This window comes from Nerophis ophidion, linkage group LG13, assembly GCF_033978795.1.
Source record: "Nerophis ophidion isolate RoL-2023_Sa linkage group LG13, RoL_Noph_v1.0, whole genome shotgun sequence".
Taxonomy (NCBI): Eukaryota; Metazoa; Chordata; class Actinopteri; order Syngnathiformes; family Syngnathidae; genus Nerophis; species Nerophis ophidion.
In genome coordinates this window covers 26806806-26825714 of record NC_084623.1, presented here as the reverse complement: position 1 = coordinate 26825714, position 18909 = coordinate 26806806, and the positions used below count along the sequence as shown (strand labels likewise).

At 44.1% G+C, this 18909-nt stretch overlaps 2 protein-coding genes across 5 annotated transcripts in view; one reads left to right on the top strand and one right to left on the bottom strand.

Moving 5' to 3' along the window:
* Nucleotides 1-2899, top strand: part of ddx18 (DEAD (Asp-Glu-Ala-Asp) box polypeptide 18) — a 29351-nt gene extending 26452 nt beyond the window's left edge. For both annotated transcript variants that reach the window (XM_061918629.1, XM_061918630.1), the window contains 3 exons: nucleotides 2177-2233; nucleotides 2309-2486; nucleotides 2564-2899. In XM_061918629.1, coding sequence (XP_061774613.1) covers nucleotides 2177-2233; nucleotides 2309-2486; nucleotides 2564-2706 — 378 coding nt within the window. In that variant the 3' untranslated portion in view covers nucleotides 2707-2899. The remainder of the gene's footprint in view (nucleotides 1-2176; nucleotides 2234-2308; nucleotides 2487-2563) is intronic.
* The window catches only part of LOC133564377 (glycerol kinase-like), a 74358-nt gene continuing 58331 nt past the window's right edge, over nucleotides 2883-18909 (bottom strand). For all 3 annotated transcript variants that reach the window (XM_061918631.1, XM_061918633.1, XM_061918632.1), the window contains 3 exons: nucleotides 14532-14675; nucleotides 14378-14464; nucleotides 2883-4790 (listed from right to left, as the gene is read on the bottom strand). In XM_061918631.1, coding sequence (XP_061774615.1) covers nucleotides 4777-4790; nucleotides 14378-14464; nucleotides 14532-14675 — 245 coding nt within the window. In that variant the 3' untranslated portion in view covers nucleotides 2883-4776. The remainder of the gene's footprint in view (nucleotides 4791-14377; nucleotides 14465-14531; nucleotides 14676-18909) is intronic.

Sequence of the window (18909 nt, the reverse complement as noted above, 5' to 3'; positions counted from 1 at the left end):
CACCCCCCGCAACCCCAAAAAGGGACAAGCGGTAGAAAATGGATGGATAATTCTGTTAATTACTGCTTTAGAGTTGTATTTTTCAATGTTTGAGAGCTATTTCAGTCTTCAGTCTGGATGTGGGTAGACGAGGGTAATATATAGTGATGGGACAAAATGTCGAGTAAGAGAGGGGGCGTTTCGCAAACTGCGTACCGAGGCTTGCATCATGTAGGGGAGGAGCCGAAAATGATTGTGTGAAGCCTCGTTGCCCGCTTGTACCACATGACTCTTTAAAGGACTCGGTTCAGATTTGGCCTGGAGATTGGACAACTCATAAACCGCCCAAGCTCCATTGAAAATGTGGCCTTTTGTTGTGGTCAGTTCGGAGAGATAGAGAATAAAAAATATTTCTTAAAATTCCATTAGAATGGCAGCAAACTTATTCCAAACCGCTTACGCAAATACCTTTTATGCCACATAATGTGGGTTTGATTCTCTGCAATGTCAGTTCTCAAACGTGTTTGTAAACATTACCTTTAATAAAATAACGCATCCTGTATTTATTATTTTTAACCAGCCACCAATCCATAGCTGGATAGGTTTGGAGAGGTTTTGTCAAGAAATACAAATGGCTTACAACTGAAAATGAACTAGATCTGCTCTCTTCTGTACGTCATTGTCCAAATTACATAACTTTGTCCTTACCTGTCATTTCCTCAAGGTGACAGAAAAACATTATACATCCTGTCCTATCATATGATTTACCATGTTGGCAAAATACACACAATACATATACAGTACATAATACATAAAACATATGTTATTATACTTTGACCGAATGGTTTTGCTAGTTAAACTAACAAACATGTATTGTCATTTCCAAGAGCCACAACAGATGCAACAATTGAATGCATTACATACACTTTAATATCACATTTGGCCAGCAGGTGGTGTGAGTGATATCCAAGAGTTTTTTTGTAGATTCTGCCTAAAAGTCTGCCAAAGTACTCCAATAGAGCACACCAGACTGTTAAAAAAAAAAAAGTTAAGAAAAAACATGATCTGAAAGACATGCGTGACCTGACACGGTTATGTAGGTCAGTGTTTTTCAACCTTTTTTGAGCCAAGGCACATTTTTTTCATTGAAAAAATCCTGAAGCACACCACAGGGAGAAATCATTAAAAAGCGAAACTTCGTAGCCAATATTGACAATAAAAAGTGGTTGTGGCAATTGTTGGATATGACTTTAGAGTATAAGCAAGCATGCATCACTATGGCTCTTGTCTAAAAGTAAGTGTACTGTCACCACCTGTCACATCACACCCTGACCTATTTGGAGCTTTTTTGCTGTTTTCCTGTGTGTAGTCTTTTACGTCTTGTCCTGCGCTCCTATTTTGGTGTTTTTCCTTTTTAGTTGGCATTTTCCTGTTGCAGTTTAATGTCTTCGAGCGCTATTCTCCACACCTGCTTTGTTTTCGCAATCTAGACTATTTAAGTTGTGCGGACGCTGTCCTTCTTTGTGAGGACATTGTTGATTGTCATGTTATGTACGGATGTACTTTGTAGACGCCGTCTGCTCCACACGCTGTAAGTCTTTGCTGTTGTCCAGCATTTTGTGTTTTGTTTACTTCGCAGCCAGTTCAGTTTTATATTCGTTTTGCATAGCCATACCTAAGCTTCGATGCCTTTTGTGTATTTTTGGTTAGATACCTTAGCATGCTGCTTCCCGCGGTCATTTGCATATTGTGATCATTACACAATGTGTTCCCAACATCTACAAAGCAATTAGCTACCTGCTGCCACCTACTGATATGGAAGAGTATTACATGGTTACTCTGCCGAGTTCTAAACAGCACAGACACTCAACAACGGCACATTATTTACGGATTATAATTACTTGTGTGCGAATATATTTTTAACACAATTAGGTGGAATTACATAATCTCCCACTGCACACCAGACTTTATTTCACGGCACAGTGGTTGAAAAACACTGATGTAGGTCTCGCACCGGGCGGAGACATTCTCTTCCAGTCGTGCCAGTATGTGAAGCACATGCTCAGTGTAAGTGTACTTCAGGTGTTATGGTTCAGGTACATTATGATTGAGTGTAAGTCTTTACTTTGCTCTGCTTGTGCTTGCCGACACCGCAGTACTGTCAAATGTACCATGTCAAGTATTTTGTGTGCCGCAGGTTCCCCTGAGCGAGTTTGAATTTTCCTGGAGTAAAATCTCTGATATTCAGTCCCAGGTAAGACTTTCATCACATTTGCAAGATGTCTAACTTGTACGCCTTACCAATGTGAGCTAAATATCTGCTTAACAGTTGGAGAAGCTCATTGAGAAGAACTACTATCTCCACAAGTCGGCCCAAGAGGGTTACAAGTCCTACGTGAGGGCTTACGACTCGCACTCGCTCAAACAGATCTACAGCGTCAAAACGCTGGACCTCCTCATGGTGGCCTTGTCCTTTGGCTTCAAAGTTCCTCCCTACGTGGATCTCAGTATCCTTTTCTGTTGATTCACTTGTCGTCTCATGCCAAAGCGATGCTCTGATTTCCTTAACAGTTTTCCCCTCCAGACGTCAACAGCAGCAAAGGTGCAAAGCTGCTAAAACGAGGTGGCGGCGGTGGCTTTGGATACCAGAAGTCGAATGTGAACAAGTCAAAAATGTTTAAGCATGTCAACAAAGGAAGGAGTGACAGAAGGCAGTTCTCTCGCTAAACTGAAAATATTCCTTTTTTTCCCTGCTCTTCTCTCCTTAATTCTGTCATAGTGGCAATACTTCATACTCCTTGTGTGTGAATTGTACCATAACAGTAATTATGGAAGTTTTATATGTTTTATGCACAATTCCATCAATAGGTTACAAAAATTCCATTCGTTTGTAATAAATGTCATTGAAGAATGAACACAACTTTTTATTCAAAAAATTAAGTCTTTATCAGCAATCTGTGTGTTCATGCTGTGCTGCTCTTAACTTGACTAACTTACATACTGTAAAATGTTGCCAGATGTACCTTATTCAGCTTAAAATGTCAAGTTTTATACCAACTGTTAAGCTTGGACAAATTCTCATTAATGCAATAATTATACAATTTGATATGTATACCGAAGTTGGGTCGTGGGGGTAGCAGCACAAGCAGAGAAGCCCAGACTTCTCTCCCCATTCCCCTCGTCTGGCTCCTTCTGGGGGATCCCGAGGCGTTTCCAGGCCAGCTGGTAGACAACACATGTTCCCGTCTTTCCTGTGGTCGGACGTGCCCTAAACACCTCCCCAGAGAGGTATTCTGGGGGCATCCTGACCAGATGTCCGAGTCACCTCATCTGGCTCCTCTAAGGGAGAACCTCGCCACCCGACGAAGGAAACTCATTGCGGCCGCTTGTACGCGTGATCTTGTCCTTTCAGTCATAATGCAAAGCTCATAACAGGTGAGGATGGGAACTTGGATCGACCAGTAAATTGGGATCTTTGCCTTCTGGCTCAGCTCCTTTTTCACGAAGAATTGATACAGGGTCTACAGCGTCTAAATTAAATAAAAATCACTATTTGGATGTGAATCTATTATTTCGAGCACACATTCTTACAATGTGCTGCAGGCTGTTAAACCAATTGCTGTAGGTGGCCCCCACACTGCACTTTGGCATATTTAAATTATAAAATAGTGTTCTGACTTTGCTGAAATTTGCCAAACGCACGGCGTTCTAGTATATAACTCCTGTGATGGATGGAAACACTACAGCAAAACCTTTTTTTTCCTCTGTGGCCCTAATCATTGCATGTTTTTTTAATTACAGCTGTAGGTCAGAGGTCTTCAACAGGTGTTCCACGACCCCCAGTGAGGCCGGGGGTTGATTATAAATGTATTTATTTTCCTTTTTTAAATCCTGCTGCAATTTTTTTTGTAAATATCTTTCTTAATCATTTATAAATGGCAGTGACATGGCCACTCTACTCACTATAACTCACAGGTTTAAATCAAAACTATCCATCCATCCATTTACTACCGCTTATTCCCGTTGGCTGGTGCCTATCTCAGCTACAATCGGGTGGAAGGCGGGGTACACCCTGGACAAGTCGCCACCTCATCGCAGGGCCAACACAGACAACATTCACACACTAGGGCCAATCAACCTATTCCCAGGTGCATGTCTTTGGAAGTGGGAGTAAGCCGGAGTACCCGGAGGGAACCCACGCAGTCACGGGGAGAACATGCAAACTCCACACAGAAAGATCCCGAGCCCTGGATTGAACCCTAGACTACTCAGGACTATCGTATTGTGAGGCAGACACACTAACCCCTCTTCCACCGTGAAGCCCTAAATCAAAACTAATTAAATTCTATTCATGTTAGCATTTTAAATAGCTGGCGATTAGTAGTGCTAAACTGTACTCTTTGAATATTTTAGTGTTGTACAAAAGCAAAAATCCGTAGGGTCAATTTCAAACAATCAGATTTTTTAAATAGGATATTGTGTATAAGTAGGCAGTTCCCGCGCCTTCTAACCATCAGATTGTGCGTTCTTGGCCTGTGAAACATTGAAGATCCCTGGTTAAGGTTAACCAAGACAAGCTGCAGTGCTGATGTACAGGAAAAAGAGTACAATTACCATTCTGTACACTACAGTAAAAAAAAAAAAACCCTACAACATCGATCGTCTTTAAAAGTGTAATGGTCTAAACACCAAACATTATCCGATCCAGAAAAAGTGAAGTTGTCTTCTGCTTCTCCAATCCATTTGGTACTGCTAGACGATCATGTCATGTTTTTGTCCACAAAACATTCTGATTTGTCAATGCTGCTTATCTGCAGGGGCCAAAAAACAAATAGAGATATTTTTAAGAATGACAAACAATTATTACATTTACATGCACACAAAATGTATTAAAACACGTTTTCAGAAGATAACTTTCATGAATCCTGCAGAGGTGTAAAGAAATACGAGTAATGACAGGTACTTTGCAGTGGTATTAACTCTTTCTTGTACAGTACATCATATTTCTGTATGAAGCATATAGCATGTAGAGTAAATAATAATCATGTATGTAGCATTATATTTATGTATGAAACAATTTTTTTTTTTTTTTCCAAGATGGCGCTGCTGTAGTGGCTGCTGTAGGCAGGAGCTCTGTGCTCTTGTGTCATCCTTTTGTGTTTCCCTCTTGTTTTCATGTGTTATTATATTTTTTTGCATTTTGGTCCGGGACCCTTTTGGACTGTGTGACAAGGGGTGGCACTTTCGTGACCTCTGTGGTGCTTTTTTTGTGGACTTCTGGATCTGCCTCCCGGGAGCCTTTTGGCCATGGAGACCAGCTGCTGGGTGTCTGCCACACCAGAGTCTGTTTGGATGTACTGGAGGAGATGCGGATGAGGGGGACAGGGCTGCAGAGCTAGCACTGAGCGCTGGGACGGAGAGTCTTCGCGGTGTCTTGACTGGGTGAGCAGGTGTCGGACACCTCAGTCACCTTGGACATATCCTCGCTCATCCATGCGGACTGGACACTGGCCGAGAGTGGAGTCGGCTGTCTTGGTTGCTTTGTTGGGTCTGCTTCTGTCTCTGGCCATGCTTCCTCCACCCCATCAGACGATGGCGTGGAACACCACAGAGGCCACCACAGTGGATATGTTTCTTTTACTTTTTATTCACAGCTGTATGTAGAAGTGTCTGGTTGTATCTGCTGCTTTAATGTCCTCTGTGTTCTTTGATGTTTCCCTCTTACACACACAAGAGGGATGTGTACTATGGCTATGAGTTGTGGTTGTTTTTTTGTTTTTTTTTCCCTTGGCCTCAGTCTGCACCCCCACTCCAGGGCCTAGGCTAAGACCGATTTTTTTATTTTATTTTAATCTTCTATTTAATCTATATTTATTGATCTGCAGTGCACCAGTAAAAAATTCACCAATAAAAAATTTTTAAAAAATCACTTTAGAGTTTTAAGTCTACATAGCATGGACTACAGCGCACATACCACTTAGTATGGTCATTGTGTGCTACTGTAAATAAACAATGCGCACATGGCTAATTAACATTGTAATTTATTCAAGTGTAGCTAGAGGGCGATGAGAATGACTGCGTGAGGTAGGTAGTTAGCCGACAACAACTTGTTAACTATAAAAACGGAAATGCTGATTATCGGTCCTGCTAGACACCAACCTCTATTTAATAATACAACTTTAACATTTGACAACCAAACAATTAAACAAGGCGACTCGGTAAAGTATCTGGGTATTATCTTCGACCCAACGCTCTCCTTTGAATCACACATTAAAAGCGTCACTAAAAAGGCCTTCTTTCATCTCCATAATTTCGCTAAAATTCGCTCCATTCTGTCCACTAACGACGCAGAGATCATTATCCATGCGTTTGTTACGTCTCGTCTCGATTACTGTAACCGGCTGGGTTGCCCACATATGCGGTCCTCTCCAAGGTTTCTCATAGTCATCATTGTCACTGTCACTGGGGTGAGTTTTTCCTTGCCCTTATGTGAGCTCTACTAAGGATGTCGTGGTTTGTGCAGCCCTTTGAAACACTTGTGATTTAGGGTTATATAAATAAACATTGATTGATTGATTGATAATTATATGATTTTGACTGTAACTGTAACTCCTAGATGGATATCAGAAAGTTATTCTCCCACAGCAGGGATAAAGCAGCGAGGAATGAGAGAGGTAAGAGAAGTCCTAGCTAGCTAGGCAGCATAAATCTTGTCTTAAGTTCATGCTAAGTTAGCTAACGTTATTCCTTGTATCAAGACAAGCGTATTAATTTGCTGTACGAGCTGTTCGGGGAACTTGGCAGTGAGCATGAAACAAAGTTGGTTATGGTCTACATCAATGAGGATTGTGAGTAAGCTAGTGAGTTGATAGATATGGTTTTGATTGAGACTTTTATTAGTAGATTGCACAGTCCATATTCCGTACAATTGACAACTAAATGGTAACACCCGAATAAGTTTTTCAACTTGTTTAAGTCGGGGTCCATGTTAATCAATTCATGGTACAAATATATACTATCAGCATAATACAGTCATCACACAAGTTAATCATCAAAGTATATACAATGAATTATTTACATTATTTTCAAATGGAGGGGGGATTTAGGTTGTAGGTCTCACTTCGTAGGATATGTACAGCGATCAGTTAACATAGTGAGCTCAGAAAGCATAAGAACAAGTATATACATTTGATTATTTAAAATCCGGGGAAGTGGGATATGGTGGAGGGAGGGTATTAGTCTAGGGTTGTAGTTGCCTGGAGGTGTTCTTTTAGTGCGATTTTGAAGAAGGATAGGGATCCACTTTATTTTTACACCTGTTGGGAGTGCATTCCATATTGATGTGGCATAGAAGGAGAATGAGTTAAGACTAGGGATGTCCAATATTATCAGCCGATAAACGCTTAAAAACGTAATATCGGAAACTATTGTTATCGGCTTCATAATTAACAGTATCGGTTCCACAAAGTAAAATACATGACTTTCTGTGGTGTATTGATGTGCATGCTGACTCAGCGTTGTTTGTCCTGACTGACTTGCCGTAGTTGACTTGTGGTGTCTACTTACCATGCTCAAATAATAAGAAATGTTAAAGAGCTCAGATCTTTCCTGGGCCTAGTTAACTACTATGGACGTTTTGTGCCTCAGCAAAGCACAATTTTGGCCCCACTTTACAGGCTACTGAAAGACAAAGTTAAATGGAGATGACGCGAGGCGGAGCAGAGTGCCTTTGGCAAATGCAAGGAGCTTTTGACCAGTGACAAAGTGCTGGTTCACTATGATCCACGTCTGCCGCTTTCGCTTGCATGTGATGCTTCTGCTTATGGGATTGGAGCAGTGATACAGCACACAACACCAGACGGGCATGAACATCCAATAGCCTATGCTTCCCGCACGCTCTCTCCGGCAGAGAAAAACTATTCACCGATAGAAAAAGAGGCATTGAGCCTGGTGTTTGGGGTGAAGAAGTTCCATCAATATCTGTGGGGGCGCAAGTTTGACTTAATATCGGACCACAAGCCCTTGCTTGCGCTGTTTGGAGAACATAAGGGATTTCCTACAATGGCAGCAGCGCGCATACAGAGATGGGCCATCATACTGTCTGCCTATGATTACCACATGACATACCGCAGGTCAGAGGAGCACGGCAATGCGGACGGGCTGTCTCGTGTTCCGCTGCCTGAGACCACAGATACAGGTACAGAGACAATGACAGCTTGCATAAATGCACTGTTATATGAGCACCTTGAGGAGGCACCGTTGAGTGCAAAACAAATTTCCAAGGCTAAACGAAAGGACACAGAGCTCTCAAAGCTGCACAGGTACATCATGGAAGGATGGCCAAAAGAAATACCAGATGAACGGAGTGTGTACTACAGAAAAAGAGATGAGCTATCTGTCGAACAGGGGTGTGTTCTATGGGGAACAAGATAATAGTACCTGCAAAAATGAGAGGTGTAGTGCTAAAAGAGATCCACGACGGACACCCTGGCATTGTAAAGATGAAAACAATTGCACGACAATATGTCTGGTGGCCAAATGTAGATATGGATGCTGACAGAGTCTGCAAGCAGTGTGAGACCTGCCAGCTGGAACAGCGCACGCCACGCCAAGTCCCGCTGCATCCCTGGGAATTTCCTTTAGAGGTTTGGAAAAGACTACACATTGACTTTGCAGGCCCGTTCTTAGGTCATATGTTCATGATTGTGTTTGATGCATACTCTAAGTGGCTGGAGGTTTACAAAATGGCACAAATCACATCCACTGCAACCATTACATGACTTAAGAGACTGTTCGCATCATTCGGTGTACCAGAACAAATTGTCACAGACAATGCGACAACGTTCACATCGGATGAGTTTCAGCAGTTCATAAAGAGGAATGGAGTCCTTCACACGACCGGTGCGCCGAGACATCGAGCTACAAATGGACTGGCTGAAAAATATGTTGCTATTTTCAATGCAGGCATGAAAAAGCTTGTTGGACAGAACCTGAGTGTTGAGGACAAGATATCACACATCCTGCTGCGCTATCGCACTACTCCCCACAGCACGACTGGAGAGTCACCAGCGGACTTGTTCCTGAAAAGACATGTACGAACACGTTTGGACTTCCTGAAACCAAACATCACCGAACGAGTCAGAAAGAGACAGTATCAGCAGTTTGATGTAAATGACTCTGTGTATCTGCGCAACACTGCAGGAGAGAAACCCAAATGGATTCCTGGGGTAGTGACACAACAGATTGGTCCAGTGTCATACCGAGTGCAAGGCGAGACACCAGACCAAGTGTACCGGCGTCACGGAGATCAGCTGAGACCTCGCTACCTTCCTGACACTCCAGATTCAGAGCCTTTAGGTGAAACTGAGTCAGCTGAGCAGGCGAGTGACCTCTGTGGAACGGACTCTGCAGAACCTGAACCACCAGCTTTAGAGTTGGAACCGCCAGTGCCGCCTGACCCAGAGACAGTGACTTTGAGACGCTCAGAGCGTACTATCAGGCGACCTCAGCGTTACAAGGACTGATTCTTTTCAGAAGGGAGTTTTTCATTTGTTATTAAAGAGGGTTAAATTTGAGTTTGAATGCACTATCTGGTATAGCATCTGTGCCATTTTTGTGTTTGTTTATTACAGCATTGAATAATTGAATGTTGCCGTATTGAAAGTGTGTACTGATTTTGCATTGCCTTTGATCTATGGGGGGAGGTGATATGGTGTTTTAATGTGCATGCTGACTCAGCGTTGTTTGTCCTGACTGACTTGCCGTAGTTGACTTGTGGCGTCTACTTACCATGCTCACCAAGTGCTGTACATAAGTGTTGATGATCCCTGTCTAGAGTGTATGCGACTGCTACTCCCAGTCATATATAAAAGTTACTTAACGTGTGTGCTACCTCGTTATTCGAATACATAAGACTTTCTAAAACACTGCTGTGTATACAGTTGTAGGGAGATGTACAGAGTGCCAGTAAACCTTAAAGGCACTGCCTTTGCGTGCCAGATCAGTTACATAATGACTACAGCTTCTCACAAATATGTCAATGCAAGGCATACTTGATCAACAGCCATACAGGTCACACTGAGGGTGGCTGTGTAAACAACTTTAACACTGTTACAAATATGCGCCACACTGTGAACCCACACCAAACAAGAATGACAAACACTATGGAAGAACATCCGCACCGTAACACAACCTAAACACAACAGACCTAATACACAGAATCCCTTGCAGTACTAACTCTTCCGGGCTACAATATATACCCCCACCTCAACCCCCTCCCTTCCCCACCGCAACCCCGCCTCCCCCAACCCCGCCCACCTCAACCTCTTCATAGTCTCTCTCAGGGGAGAGCATGTCCCAAATTCCAAGCTGCTGTTTTGAGGCATGGAAAAAAATAATAATACACTTTCTGACTTCAATAATAAATATGGCAGTGCCATGTTGGCATTTTTTTCCATAACTCGAGTTGATTTATATTGGAAAACCTTGTTACATTGTTTAATGCAGGGGCCCGCGAGACGTTATTCTGTGGCCCCCACCTTGATATGAAAGTTTAATGTTCGTGCGGGCCGCAAGTTTTATATAAATATCGCTTGACAGCGTTGTGTGCGGAGCTGAAGGAATCTACCAAGCACGGTGTGGTATATGGCTCTCGTGGGCGGAACATTGACGACGTCACTTCCGTGATGCAAGCAGAGAAACTTTTAGCTGCTTTTCCACTAGCCCCGCACGTGCTCTTCCTCGTTCTCGCTCGCTGGCTCGCTCTCTCAAGCTTTCTCTGTCACTGTGTGTGTCTCTCTCTCGCTCCCTCCCCCGGCGCCGCTGTAACAGGCCGGGCCGGGGAGACAAGTGGTCCGGTAGCTTCCGAAGCATTCCGCCTGAGGACCAAGCGACAATACAAAAGTGTGGTGCACTGGTCCCCAGCGCTGATACTCCAACAGAGAGTCGCTGGGCGAATCGGATGTGTAACACATTAGTCATGATGTCAGCCCGTTCGGGGCTAATTGTGCTACCGTAACTGTAAACTCCATAGCGTGCTCATAACCACATTCTAGCTGCCGACATGGCGACATACAACCTTCACTAGGGCTACCGCGCATGCTCGTCACTACTGTTGCATGCTCGGTAGTGTACGTAGTTCTTATATTCCCTAGCTCAAAACATCACAGTAAATATGTGCATACATTGTTGCGGACTAGAGAAATCAAATTGTTATTGTTATTGCCTATGACTGATTTATTTACTTATTTTAATTTTGTTCATTTATTGTTATTACCTATGACTGATTTATTTACTTATTCTCATTTTGTTCATTTATTGTTTCACCTATGATGGATTTATTTACTTATTTTCATTTTGTCCATTTATATTTTGATTTTATTTTGTGTTGAAAATAAAAATAAAGACATTTAAAAATATTTTTTTAAGAAATCTTTTCTTGCAGCCCAGCCTCATCCAGACTCTGCATCCAGTGGCCCCTAGGCCTCTTTTAATTCATCCAGCGGGGCATCACAACAAAATTAGGCATAATAATGTGTTAATTTCACAACTGTATATATCGGTATGGGTTGATATCGCTATCGGTAATGAAGAGTTGTACAATATCGGAATATCGGGTATCGGTAAAAAACACATTATCGGACATCTTCAGTTAAGACCTTTGGTAGATCGAAATCTGGTGTTGTGGTTATGGCGGTCATTTACATTATGGAAGTAGTTTGACATGTACTTCGGTATCAGGGAGGTGTAGCTAACATTTATAGACTAGGCTCAGTGCAAGTTGTTTTACTCTGTCCTCCACCCTGAGCCCGCCCACTTTGGAGAAGTGGGTAGGAGTGAGGTGTGATCTGGGATGGAGGTCTAGAGTGAACCCGACTAGCTTGTTCTGGGATGTTTGGAGTCTAGATTTAAGGGTTTTGTAGGTGCTCGTGTACAAAGAGGTGCATGTGTGCACGGTGCAGTGCTTCTCAAATGGTCTATCTTCAGGAAGAACATTTTTTCCCTCTCATCAAGTCGTGAGCCAAATTTGTCAATCATTCAAGTTCATTTCACAGGAAAATAGCACAGTAGACTTGTCTTGTTAATCGGATTGTCTTGAATAAAATAATCTTGTTTTGCCACCAGAAAAATGGCTACAGCTAAATCATCTGGTTTTGTTGCCAGAAAAAATAGTAAAATTTCTGCATTTGTCACCAGAAAGATGGCTAAAAATATCGGATTTTGTTGCCCCAATTAGTTTTTAAAAAATACAATTCAATGTCTGTTCTGACAATGTGGAACAACAGAGTGCTGGAAGAGGTGAGGGAGAGATGGAAGTTAATGAGTTGACTATCAATGAATAATGTCCCAATCATGTTTAATTTGTCTTTTTTTTTGCCTCTAAGTCATTTGATTTTGAATATGGATGGCAGAAATACAAAACCTCCCATATGAGGAAAAAACAAAAAACAATGTTTTGAAAAACCAAAAACCTGTCAGTTTTTTACAGAACGATTTTTGTTCAGGTGACTTTTTGTCACAAGGAAGGGTGGGATAACTTTGTAAACAGAGCAGCTTTCGCTATTTTTATAATCCCATGTAAAAACTGAAGACCATAAAAAATGCTTTGAAATATGTAGATATTTGTAGGAAGTTGATGGGCCTCAGAGTAGGAGTAAACACTGAAAGGTGAGACCTGTTTGACAATGTAGTTAGTGTAAACTACCCCACTTGCAGATTTGATAAATGTTAGTTGTAAAGATTATCTGAGGCGACAGTTAATCCTATTATATTTTTTGTATGATGCACCAGGCCGGAGAAGAAGAGTGTAGGAGAAGTTAAGCTGGCAAGGCCAAAAAGCAGTGTCCACAATGTTGATGTTTTTTTAAATGATAAATAAGTGCTGAAAAAGGGTTTTTTCTCGCGCTCTCATGAATTCTTTGTGCCCCAGTACAGTAATAGGTCTAGTGATGATCATGATCCTCTTTATTTAGAAAAACATCAAAATACATTTTGGTGCCGGTGCCAAAATATTAATATCGAGACCACCCTATTGGTATACTGTACAACTCTAATATGTATTATGGGTGTAACGATTGATCGAATTATCAATTCATGTTGCTAAATTTCAAGTATGTCGCCCTGTGCTTGGCAAGTTTTACTACAAAGAAATTGCTATTGATCCAAGATCGTTTTATAATGGAATCAATAAATTTCATCGATACCAGGAAAATATTGGATTTAAGAACGGCAGACGTTCATCAATGTGAAAGATGTACCGTATTTTCTGCACTATAAGGCGCACCTAAAAACCTCAAATTTTCTCAAAAGCTGACAAGTGCGCCTTATAATCCGGTGCGCCTTATATATGGACCAATATTGAGCCAATATAAGTGGTAAAAAATGGATGGATGGATGGATGGAGGTCTCGCAACTACGGTAAGCAGCCGCCAACCTTATTTTGCCCCGTAGAAGAAAAAGTGCGCTTCTTTTTCTACGGTAAGCTGTCACCAACCTTATTTTCCCCCGTAGAAGAAGAAGCGCGCGGTGCATGCTGGGATATATGACTGCGTGAGGCGTGCCGTTTCTGTGTGTTTATGTAAAGACCCCAAAATGGCTCCTACTAAGAGACAGGCTTACGACGCAGAGTTTAAACTCAAGGCGATCAGTCACACAGTAGAACACGGGAATAGAGCAGCAGCGACACTGACTCGTAAAATGACGACTTCGACGAGACGGAGCCGGGCATGTTGGATGCCGTATTCGCCCAACTGTTTGATTCGAACACTGAAGAAGAAGAATTTGAGGGATTCGTGGATGAGGAATAACTTAATAAAGTGAGATTTCCTTTTTTATTTTGTGTGTTGTGTTGTGTGACATTATCGTTTGAGCAACATTGAGTTATTGATATATTATTGCTTTGCACTACTACTATTACTATATTGTGATTGCACGCTTGATTTACCATAACAGTATCAGACTTTTTTTTAAGTGTTTATTGAATCGGGGAAAATAAAAAAACAGCTGTTTATTCATTTTGGGAGTGAACAGAGTTGTCAAAACGCTGGTTTGTAATCTATTAACAAAGTTTGACTGACCTATCTGACTGTTTTGTTGACATTCCCTTTAGCACAGCTCCATATAAAGGATGCTTAACATAACCCCAGCCTCTACGGTAGCATCTATTCTATGCGCCTTATAATGCGGTGCGCCTTATATATGAACAAAGTTTTAAAATAGGCCATTCATTGAAGGTGCGCCTTATAATCCGGTGCACCTTATAGTGCGGAAAATACAGTAAATGTGTGACCAGAAGGAACATTGCTGTATTTTTTTTACTTGTAGGCATAAAGTACAATCTTAATTGTTAGAAGACTGATTTAGTTGTTTATCATACCAAAATAAAATAATAAATACTTGCCTCCATCAGCGCAGTCGGACTCTGTGGTTTCCCAATTCATGGATCTTTGGACAGCCTTCTTCCAGCGAGCAAAGCGGAAGTCGCTTTCTATGAGATGACAGAGGATTTTACATTCAAATCTTAATTTCAAAATAAAAGCTGTTTATTTTCTGACCATCACAGTTGATCTGAGGCTGGAATTTCTCACAAGTGATGCGAGGAAGACTATCAGGGCTCAGGTTCCACACGTTGACACCTTCTGCGGACCCTGCTGCCATGGCGACTCCCAGGGCCGTGGTCTCTGACATGCAAGGTTTCACTGTACCAACATGAGCAAAAAAAATAAGTTTTATGTGAGGGTGGCAGGAAGTTGCAGCCGGTATTAAAGTCTCTCATATTCATAATGGCTACTTCCGCCCACTAAAACACACCCCCTTGTTTACTATTGTCATGTGACAGGGACTAAACTAGTTTGCATTCATAAAATGTATGTTTCGGAAGGTGAAAATCAATGCTAAGTGCTGGCAGTCAATACAGAAAAATCAGCCAATAAAGCCAAACACAAATAGTTGATAATGCCAGCCAAGGACGATAAAATGTTATCCAAAAAGTGCACATTTATCCATAAAAATATGGAAAAGCTGCATATTTGACCAAGAAACAGCTGAAATTAGCTACGGTGGTAGTATTGTGGAAGTACACATTCCAAGGTAAATGTACATAAAATTGGATTACTTTACTGTACTTGTTTTTCATAGAATATGTGTTGTCTATATTTAGTGATTCCCTAAACTGTGCTACAAGTACGCAATAGTATGCAGGCTCCATCTATCCATCCATCCATCCATCATCTTCCGCTTATCCGAGGTCGGGTCGTGGGGGCAGCAGCCTAAGCAGGGAAGCCCAGACTTCCCTCTCACCAACCACTTCGTCTAGCTCTTCCCGGGGGATCCCGAGGCGTTCCCAGGCCAGCCGGGAGACATAGTCTTCCCAACGTGTCCTGGGTCTTCCCCGTAGCCTCCTACCGGCTGGACGTGCCCTAAACACCTCCCTAGGGAGGCGTTCGGGTGGCATCCTGACCAGATGCCCGAGCCACCTCATATGGCTCCTCTCGATGTGGAGGAGCAGCGGCTTTACTTTGAGTTCCTCCCGGATGGCAGAGCTTCTCACCCTATCTGTAAGGGAGAGCCCCGCCACCCGGCGGAGGAAACTCATTTCGGCCGCTTGTACCCGTGATCTTATCCTTTCGGTCATGACCCAAAGCTCATGACCATAGGTGAGGATGGGAACGTAGATCGATCGGTAAATTGAGAGCTTTGCCTTCCGGCTCAGCTCCTTCTTCCCCACAACGGAACGATACAACGTTCGCATTACTGAAGACGCCGCACCGATCCGCCTGTCGATCTCACGATCCACTCTTCCCCCACTCGTGAACAAGACTCCTAGGTACTTGAACTCCTCCACTTGTGGCAGGGTCTCCTCCCCAACCCGGAGATGGCACTCCACCCTTTTCCGGGCGAGAACCATGGACTCGGACTTGGAGGTGCTGAATCTCATTCCGGTCGCTTCACACTCGGCTGCGAACCGATCCAGTGAGAGCTGAAGATCCCAGCCAGATGAAGCCATCAGGACCACATCATCTGCAAAAAGCAGAGACCCAATCCCGCGGCCACCAAACCGGAACCCCTCAACGCCTTGGCTGCGCCTAGAAATTCTGTCCATAAAAGTTATGAACAGAATCGGTGACAAAGGACAGCCTTGGCGGAGTCCAACCCTCACTGGAAACGTGTCCGACTTACAGCCAGCAATGCGGACCAAGCTCTGACACTGATCATACAGGGAGCGGACCGCCACAATAAGACAGTCCGGTACCCCATACTCTCTGAGCACTCCCCACAGGACTTCCCGAGGGACACGGTCGAATGCCTTCTCCAAGTCCACAAAGCACATGTAGACTGGTTGGGCAAACTCCCATGCACCCTCAAGAACCCTGCCGAGAGTATAGAGCTGGTCCACAGTTCCACGACCAGGACGAAAACCACACTGTTCCTCCTGGATCCGAGGCTCGACTATCCGGCATAGCCTCCTCTCCAGTACACCTGAATAAACCTTACCGGGAAGGCTGAGGAGTGTGATCCCACGATAGTTGGAACACACTCTCCGGTCCCCCTTCTGAAAGAGAGGGACCACCACCCCAATCTGCCAATCCAGAGGTACCGCCCCCGATGTCCACGCGATGCTGCAGAGTCTTGTCAACCAAGACAGCCCCACAGGATCCAGAGCCTTAAGGAACTCCGGGCGGATCTCATCTACCCCCGGGGCCTTGCCGCCGAGGAGCTTTTTGACTACCTCAGCAACCTCATCCCCAGAAATAGGAGAGCCCACCACAGATTCCCCAGGCACCGCTTCCGGGCGGTTTAGCTCGGTTGGTAGAGTGGCCGTGCTAGCAAGTTGAGGGCTGCAGGTTCGATTCCCGCTTCCGCTATCCTAGTCACTGCTGTTGTGTCCTTGGGCAAGACACTTTACCCACCTGCTCCCAGTGCCACCCACACTGGTTTGAATGTAACTTAGATATTGGGTTTCACTATGTAAAGCGCTTTGAGTCACTAGAGAAAAAGCGCTCTATAAATATAATTCACTTCACTTCACTTCCTCAAAGGAAGACGTGTTGGTGGGATTGAGGAGGTCTTCGAAGTATTCCTTCCACCGATCCACAACATCCGCAGTCGAAGTCAGCAGAACACCATCCGCACCATACACGGTGTTGATAGTGCACTGCTTCCCCTTCCTGAGGCGGCGTATGGTGGTCCAGAATCGCTTCGAAGCCGTCCGGAAGTCGTTTTCCATGGCTTCCCCGAACTTTTCCCATGTCCGAGTTTTTGCCTCCGCGACCGCTAAAGCTGCACACCACTTGGCCCGTCGGTACCCGTCCACTGCCTCCGGAGTCCTATGAGCCAAAAGAACCCGATAGGACTCCTTCTTCAGCTTGACGGCATCCCTCACTGCTGGTGTCCACCAACGGGTTCTGGGATTACCGCCACGACAGGCACCAACAACCTTGCGGCCACAGCTCCAATCAGCCGCCTCGACAATAGAGGTTCGGAACATGGTCCACTCGGACTCAATGTCCCGCACCTCCCTCGTGACATGTTCAAAGTTCTTCCGGAGGTGTGAATTGGAACTCTCTGACAGGAGACTCTGCCAGACGTTCCCAGCAGACCCTCACAATGCGCTTGGGCCTGCCAGGTCTGTCCGGCATCCTCCCCCACCATCGCAGCCAACTCACCACCAAGTGGTGATCGGTAGAAAGCTCCGCCCCTCTCTTCACCCGAGTGTCCAAAACATGAGGCCGCAAATCCGATGACACAACTACAAAGTCGATCATGGAACTGCGGCCTAGGGTGTCCTGGTGCCAAGTGCACATATGGACACCCTTATGTTTGAACATGGTGTTTGTTATGGACAATCCGTGACGAGCACAAAAGTCCAATAACAAAACACCACTCGGGTTTAGATCCGGGCGACCATTCTTCCCAATCACGCCTCTCCAGGTTTCACTGTCGTTGCCAACATGAGGGTTGAAGTCCCCCAGTAGGACAAGGGAATCACCCGGGGGAGCACTTTCCAGTACTCCCCTCGAGTGTACCCAAAAAGGGTGGGTACTCTGAACTGCTGTTTGGTGCGTAAGCACAAACAACAGTCAGGACCCGTCTGTTATAGGGTTTGTGTTGTCACAACACCTCTTGTGAAATGGTACGTCCCAGCAGCATGAAGGAAGTGGGCGTGTGTGATGTTCTGGCGCCAGTTGAATACAGTCTTACTAGAATATGCACTGGTGTCTCGAGTCTTATTATTCATACACACAAACATGGTGTCAGAAGTGACTAGTACCACACAAAGTCTGGTGGAAGAGTACCGTGTTTCAGAGAGGGACCTGACAAGACGAGGAAGAAAAGAAAAGAGTGGAACGACGTTAGCAACAAGCTCTGCTAACAACATCAACATGGCTACAAACATCCCGCCACCGGAGGAGATGAAGATAAGTGGCGATCTTGCAAGTAACTGGGAAAACTTCAGAGCAGAATTCGAAGACTTTGTACTTGCTACAGGTTTGCAAAACAAAGCAAAAGAGGTACAAGCAGCCACCTTACGACGAGTGATGGGCGGGGAATGTCGTCACATATACAAACACAACTTGGGACTAACACCGGAACAAGGAAAGGACGTGACAGTTATTCTTGATGCCTTGGAGGGATATTTCAAGCCAGCTAGAAACGTCATATTTGAGAGGTACGTTTTTGGCACCTGCAAGCAAGATGAAGGGGAGCCCATTGATGCATTTGTAACAAAGTTGAGGGAGAAGGCTGCTTCCTGTGAGTATGGACAACTCAGAGAGGATCTGATAAGAGACAGACTGGTGCTGGGGGTGAGTGATGAAAGCGTGCGCCGCCGTCTACTCAGACAGAAGGATCTCACACTAGCATCAGCCATAGAAATATGCAGAGCTGCTGAGATGACAGACAAGAGGATAAAAACAATCACACAGGACAGGA